The 7,500-nt window shown below is 49.2% G+C and overlaps 1 protein-coding gene across 6 annotated transcripts in view; it reads right to left on the bottom strand.

Moving 5' to 3' along the window:
- Window positions 1-7,500, bottom strand: part of LOC109896348 (collagen alpha-6(IV) chain) — a 162,101-nt gene that overhangs the window by 48,295 nt on the left and 106,306 nt on the right. For all 6 annotated transcript variants that reach the window (XM_031832084.1, XM_031832085.1, XM_031832086.1 and 3 more), the window contains 2 exons: window positions 712-891; window positions 525-644 (listed from right to left, as the gene is read on the bottom strand). In XM_031832084.1, the coding sequence (XP_031687944.1) occupies window positions 525-644; window positions 712-891 (300 nt within the window). The remainder of the gene's footprint in view (window positions 1-524; window positions 645-711; window positions 892-7,500) is intronic.

Genomic DNA, 7,500 nt, shown 5'->3' with positions numbered 1-7,500 from the left:
GAGGTATTCATTAAAAAAATAATATTAAACACTATTATTGCACACAGAGTCCATGCAACTTATTAAGTGACTTGTTAAGTAAAGTTTTACTCCTGAACTTTATAGGCTTTGCCACAAGAAAGGGGTTCAATACTTATTGACTCAAGACATTTCAGCTTTTCATTTTGAATTCATTTGTAAAAATGTCTAAAAACATAATTCCACTTTGACATTATGGGGTATTGTGTGTAGGCCAGTGATACCAAATCTCAATGTAATATATTTTAAACTCAGACTATAACAGAACAAAATGTGGAAAAAGTCAAGGGGTGTGAATAGTTTCTGAAGGCACTGTAGCAGGCACTTTTATCCAAAAACGACTTAGTGCATACATTTAAGTACGGGTGGCGCAGAGAATCAATCCCACTCTCCTGGCGTTGCAAAAGCACTGCTTGAACCAACTGAGCTACAGAGGACAACCCTACAGCTATAGACGATAATAGTACAGTAGCTAGTAGACAGTTCAGATAATAGATGTTACTCACAGAGAGTCCTGGAGCACCAGGTATTCCACTGTTTAGAGTTCTGGGACCTGGTTCTCCCTGGGTACCGTTGCACCCGTCTGCTCCGGGTAGACCCCTGCCACCGTCCGCACCTGGGTGACCCTAGAGAGAAAGATAGGGTTAGGGTGTGTGTGAGTGCGTGAGTGCGTGCGTGCGCTACAATACTCACTGGGACTCCGTCGGTTCCTGGGAACCCTGGTACGCCCATAGGCCCCTTTTCTCCTTTCAGCCCAGAGGGGCCCCCGAGTCCGACGTGACCCTTTTCTCCTTTGGGCCCTGAAGGCCCTTGGTCACCTGGGAAGCCCTCTGGTCCACTGGGTCCTAATGGCCCCAAGGCCCCTGGACGCCCCTGGAGAGACACAGAGGGGAAATACATGGTGAGAAGGGACCTAAGCTTGGAGTGTCCTATATCCTCAAAAGAGGACTCCTCTTCTGGAGGGAGAAAGAAGAGGAGATGGTGAAAGAGGGGATGTTAACTTCCATGATCAAATACATGACATCATAGGAAGTCCTTGAAAGAAAGGGAAGCAGAGGTGACCTTTGGGGAGGAGGAGGAGAGGTGAGAGGGAGTTTAAACGTGAGGGAACATTCAACGACACATTGCAAGGTGTTCATCTTGTTTTAGTTTTATCTCTGTGTGTATGTGTGTATGTGTGTGTGTGTGTGTGTGTGTGTGTGTGTGTGTGTGTTCGTGCCTGTGTTTGTGTGATGCAAGGTTATTATAGTTCTGTGTCTTTATATTAGTTTTACTTGTATTTTCCCCCGTTAGCTAGTGATAACTAGTAATTGTGATCAAAGATTATCTATATACTGACAAGATACTGGACTGACCGCACTAAATAATGAGAATAAATGTCTGCAAAGGCGGTGAGGACGCGGGATCAGGCACAGACATTCTAGCCAATGAGAGGGCAGATACACGTGTGAACAACAGGCACAACTCTTTCTCAATGTCACGTGCATCCACTTATATCAGTACATTCATAAGGACCTACACCTTATTCTATCAAATAAGCCTGAAGTAGCAAATGAGCAAATACTGTACTTTTTTTTTTTAACCAAATTTGACATTCTCTCATTGACCTCCATAAAAAAAATACCCACTTGCTTCCTCGCCTCGTGTGTTAATTAATAAAATAATTAACACACCTGTTTGAAAAACTAAAACTATACTGAAACTATTATCAGTTTACTAAGCTGTTTTTTCATGATTAGTATTAGTTTAAGTTTCAGTTTTCGTTTACTACAATAACCTTGGTGTGATGGCACATTTTGGCGAGGAAGCAAGTTTCTACAAAACCCCTCAGTATATAGACGTAGCTAGATGTGGTGGTGATTGTGCTATAGGTCTTTAATTTATAGCAATGAAGAGACTCCACTGTGGGCATGCTGAGGCTTGTGGCTATAGACGGGGGTATCAGATTCAAATGGTGATATTCTGGCCCTGAGAAAGAGACAGAGAGAGACTACACAGTCTGTGTGTTTGGAAGTGTATATTTGCCTAAACTGATATTTTCCCTTCAAATGTGTGCAAGATAGACAGGGCTACAACAGATCTAAACGTGCATTACCCAACCTTCACCACAGGGTGGTGACAGAGAGCAGTTATTGCCCTCCCCAAGTGATGACAGTTAATTAAAAGCAGTGAAGCCAATGGTAGTAATAATCTGAGGTGGATGGATTAGGAGAGGGTTAAACTAACACCCTGACACGTGATCGTCATAGTCCTAGTTTACACCAGCTGTATAAGAGGGCAGGGAGCACTTTGGTGTAGGGGAGAGGGTGAGTAGAGGTGTGGATGAGGGGCAGGGAGCACATTCGGTTGGGGGAGAAGGTGAGGAGAGAAGGGGGTGAGGGGGATAGGGGTTCTTAAGACGAGTCAGGAGAGCGTCTGAGCTTTTAGTGAATTCCTCGACTGGGATGACTCAAAAACACGTGATGGACACACTCAGACAGCAAATTCAGAGTTCACACACCCCTCCATTAGTGGAAGGCAGAGTCAGTTAACAAACACAGAGGGGTAATTTCTGCACCACACCACCTGGTCCTATAGATATATAACATCTGTCTCCAGACACAACCCTATCAACCTGGCCAGGACCAGAGCTAACCAGAAGAATGTCGAAATTGCCCCTAACCACAGATCTAGGATCAGATTACTCTACCTCTTGACCCTAACATATATGGAGATACAAATCTGACCCTGTATCAGTGGTTAGACTCGACTTGAGTCACAAACTCCCACTGGTGCTGATACCAACGGCTAATGCTAGCCCTGCTGCTTACAATGAGAGTAGAATGAACTTGCCATAGACACTGATCCAAGGTCTGTTAGGGTGTTTCACCCCTAGTGGTTAAGGTTTCTGGGAAGGTAAGCTGATCCTAGATCTGTGCCTAAGGGTGACTTCTCTATACCTAACCATCTACATAGGTCTTAATGACAGGGAGAGGTTAGGTGTAGGCAGTGATCTGCTTAAAGGCCTCACACCTGGTTCTAAACATACAAGTATGTAGCAGTTGGTCCAATGATGTATATAAACACTGGATTGCGGACGCTATGTCTTGGCCGACTGGTCGGCCATATTGGCATTCCTCAGTAGGGAGCAGTCCTTCATAGGAGTGAATGGAATTCTACAGTATTTAAATTAAATATTTCAAGGACAAAATGACATGTATTTAAATATTTTGTTGTTGTATTGGGAACAGTAACATTAGTAAACAAAATTTCCAAAAATATTTTTTATTTGTATGTTTAACTTACATTATTTAATTTACAATTATGCATTAAGCTGTCTGTAATATAATAAACGTGGCAAAAACGAATGTACATTAATAAATGCAATTATATAGCTTCCCATTATTATTATTTTACAATGGTATGGGCATGGCGGCTTCAACACAGCACCCCCTATCAGTCATCTAGTGTATATATAAATCGTTGGGGTAGACAAGTTGGCCACTTTCTCTCACCCCTTTCTCTCCCTCTCTCTGTCTGTCTGCCTGCCTGCCTGATTGTTTCCCTTCCATCGCTCTCCCTCCAAGGCCAAATAGAACACATTTTTACTCCGTGATAGATAAGAGGTCACTGTAAAGGTGTTTGTAAGGTAGGACACTTTGATAACTACTGTGACATAACTCTCGCAGTCTTCCTCCGTGTCTCAACGAATGTCTAGCAAACACCTTTACGGAGACCTCTTACCTAACACAGAGACAGAGTTGACCCTATTAGGCCGTTACAGTAGCTCTCTAAAGAGGGTACAGGAAGCATCCATCTGCTAGATGGATTAAAACAAGCTCTTTTTTATATTTCTTTACAGAAAAAACATCACACAATGTTATTCTGTGACCCCAGTGAAAGTATGTCCACGGTGAAAGCAATAGGAGGTGGAGGGGGCAATAGGAGGTGGAGGGGGCAATAGGAGGAGGAGGGGACAATAGGAGGTGGAGGGGACAATAGGAGGTGGAGGGGGCAATAGGAGGTGGAGGGGGCAATAGGAGGTGGAGGGGACAATAGGAGGTGGAGGGGGACAATAGGAGGTGGAGGGGGCAATAGGAGGTGGAGGGGACAATAGGAGGTGGAGGGGACAATAGGAGGTGGAGGGGACAATAGGAGGTGGAGGGGGCAATAGGAGGTGGAGGGGACAATAGGAGGTGGAGGGGGCAATAGGAGGTGGAGGGGGCAATAGGAGGTGGAGGTGGCAATAGGAGGTGGAGGTGGCAATAGGAGGTGGAGGGGGCAATAGGAGGTGGAGGGGGACAATAGGAGGTGGAGGGGACAATAGGAGGTGGAGGGGGCAATAGGAGGTGGAGGGGACAATAGGAGGTGGAGGGGGCAATAGGAGGTGGAGGGGGCAATAGGAGGTGGAGGTGGCAATAGGAGGTGGAGGTGGCAATAGGAGGTGGAGGGGGCAATAGGAGGTGGAGGTGGCAATAGGAGGTGGAGGGGACAATAGGTTGTGGAGGGGGCAATAGGAGGTGGAGGGGGGCAATAGGAAGTGGAGGGGGCAATAGGAGGTGGAGGGGGCAATAGGAGGTGGAGGGGGCAATAGGAGGTGGAGGGGACAATAGGAGGTGGAGGGGGCAATAGGAGGTGGAGGGGAAAATAGGAGGTGGAGGGGACAATAGGAGGTGGAGGGGGCAATAGGAGGTGGAGGGGGCAATAGGAGGTGGAGGGGACAATAGGAGGTGGAGGGGACAATAGGAGGTGGAGGGGGGCAATAGGAGGTGGAGGGGGCAATAGGAGGTGGAGGGGGCAATAGGAGGTGGAGGTGGCAATAGGAGGTGGAGGTGGCAATAGGAGGTGGAGGGGGCAATAGGAGGTGGAGGTGGCAATAGAGGTGGAGGGGACAATAGGTTGTGGAGGGGGCAATAGGAGGTGGAGGGGGGCAATAGGAAGTGGAGGGGACAATAGGAGGTGGAGGGGGCAATAGGAGGTGGAGGGGAAAATAGGAGGTGGAGGGGACAATAGGAGGTGGAGGGGGCAATAGGAGGTGGAGGGGGCAATAGGAGGTGAGGGGACAATAGGAGGTGGAGGGGACAATAGGAGGTGGAGGGGGCAATAGGAGGTGGAGGGGGCAATAGGAGGTGGAGGGGGCAATAGGAGGTGGAGGTGGAGGTGGCAATAGGAGGTGGAGGTGGCAATAGGAGGTGGAGGGGGCAATAGGAGGTGGAGGTGGCAATAGGAGGTGGAGGGGACAATAGGTTGTGGAGGGGGCAATAGGAGGTGGAGGGGGCAATAGGAAGTGGAGGGGGCAATAGGAGGTGGAGGGGGCAATAGGAGGTGGAGGGGGCAATAGGAGGTGGAGGGGGCAATAGGAGGTGGAGATGGCAATAGGAGGTGGAGGGGGCAATAGGAGGTGGAGGCGGCAATAGGAGGTGGAGGGGACAATAGGTTGTGGAGGGGGCAATAGGAGGTGGAGGGGGCAATAGGAGGTGGAGGGGGCAATAGGAGGTGGAGGGGGCAATAGGAGGTGGAGGTGGCAATAGGAGGTGGAGGTGGCAATAGGAGGTGGAGGTGGCAATAGGAGGTGGGGGGGGGCAATAGGAGGTGGAGGTGGCAATAGGAGGTGGAGGGGACAATAGGTTGTGGAGGGGGCAATAGGAGGTGGAGGGGGCAATAGAAGGTGGAGGGGGCAATAGGAAGTGGAGGGGGCAATAGGAGGTGGAGGGGGCAATAGGAGGTGGAGGGGGCAATAGGAGGTGGAGGGGGCAATAGGAGGTGGAGGGGACAATAGGAGGTGGAGGGGGCAATAGGAGGTGGAGGGGGAAATAGGAGGTGGAGGGGACAATAGGAGGTGGAGGGGGCAATAGGAGGTGGAGGGGGCAATAGGAAGTGGAGGGGGCAATAGGAGGTGGAGGGGACAATAGGAGGTGTAGGGGGAAATAGGAGGTGGAGGGGGCAATAGGAGGTGGAGGGGGCAATAGGAGGTGGAGGGGGCAATAGGAGGTGGAGGGGACAATAGGAGGTGGAGGGGGCAATAGGAGGTGGAGGGGACAATAGGAGGTGGAGGGGACAATAGGAGGTGGAGGGGACAATAGAAGGTGGAGAGGACAATAGGAGGTGGAGGGGGCAATAGGAGGTGGAGGTGGCAATAGGAGGTGGAGGTGACAATAGGAGGTGGAGGGGGCAATAGGAGGTGGAGGGGACAATAGGAGGTGGAGGGGACAATAGGTTGTGGAGGGGACAATAGGAGGTGGAGGGGGCAATAGGTTGTGGAGGGGGCAATAGGAGGTGGAGGGGGCAATAGGAGGTGGAGGGGACAAAAGGAGGTGGAGGGGACAATAGGAGGTGGAGGGGACAATAGGAGGTGGAGGGGGTAATAGGAGGTGGAGGGGACAATAGGAGGTGGAGGGGGCAATAGGAGGTGGAGGGGGCAATAGGAGGTGGAGGGGGCAATAGGAGGTGGAGGGGACAATAGGAGGTGGAGGGGGCAATAGGAGGTGGAGGGGACAATAGGAGGTGGAGGGGACAATAGGAGGTGGAGGGGGCAATAGGAGGTGGAGGGGGCAATAGGAGGTGGAGGGGACAATTGGAGGTGGAGGGGGCAATAGGAGGTGGAGGGGACAATAGGAGGTGGAGGGGGCAATAGGAGGTGGAGGTGGCAATAGGAGGTGGAGGGGGCAATAGGAGGTGGAGGGGACAATAGGAGGTGGAGGGGGCAATAGGAGGTGGATTGGGAACGTCTAAGGTTTTTTTGGACTGTGCAGACCTGGCCGGCCAAATAAGAGAAAAGGAACATCGTTCCCAGTAAACAAAATTACGTTGAAAAGATGTCATCAGGAGCATTTTAGGTGCTGAATAAAAAAATAAAAAAGTGTAGACACGTATTTTCCAGTACGGCCAAATTTCAACGGCACATACGTTCTCAATGAAGTGAGCATTATATCACAATAATCATTGTTCAACCCTCTTAATATAGGAAAGAGGAGCCAACTGAAGAGTGCAACAGAAGGTGCATTATTGCTCCCCATCTGTCACATGCACTTATGTTATAGTGAAGTGCAGTTTGTACTGTACTCTTTCTACTGACTTGAGAGTCATAAATCGTTTTTAGGAGTGACTCGTTCATTTTAGTAGTTCATTTGACCTGCTAGTGCTGGCCGCAATGAGTCCTACAGCAGGATTGATACACGCTCCTCCGGCTCAGCAGCTCCAAAGACGTGCACCGACCCCGGACTGTTTGTCATATGCATCGGTCGCCGGTAGGGGATCCTGCTTTGCTCTGGGCATTACTGACACAAATGAACAAAATGAGTCGAAAGATATGTTATTTTTCATAAACGTGTCAGTCAGTAAAAAGAGCGGAATTTCCCATCACTATCACCAGTATGTTAGCAACAGACCACTTATTTTAAATTAAATCAAATTTACTGGTCACATACACATATACATTTAGCAGATGTTATTACGGGTGTAGCGAAATGCTTGTGTTCCTAGCTCCAACAGTGCAGTAGTATC

This window comes from Oncorhynchus kisutch, linkage group LG9 (genome assembly GCF_002021735.2).
Source record: "Oncorhynchus kisutch isolate 150728-3 linkage group LG9, Okis_V2, whole genome shotgun sequence".
Taxonomy (NCBI): domain Eukaryota; kingdom Metazoa; phylum Chordata; class Actinopteri; order Salmoniformes; family Salmonidae; genus Oncorhynchus; species Oncorhynchus kisutch.
Note: the sequence above shows the minus strand (reverse complement) of the source record. Positions and strands in the feature narration are given on the sequence as shown.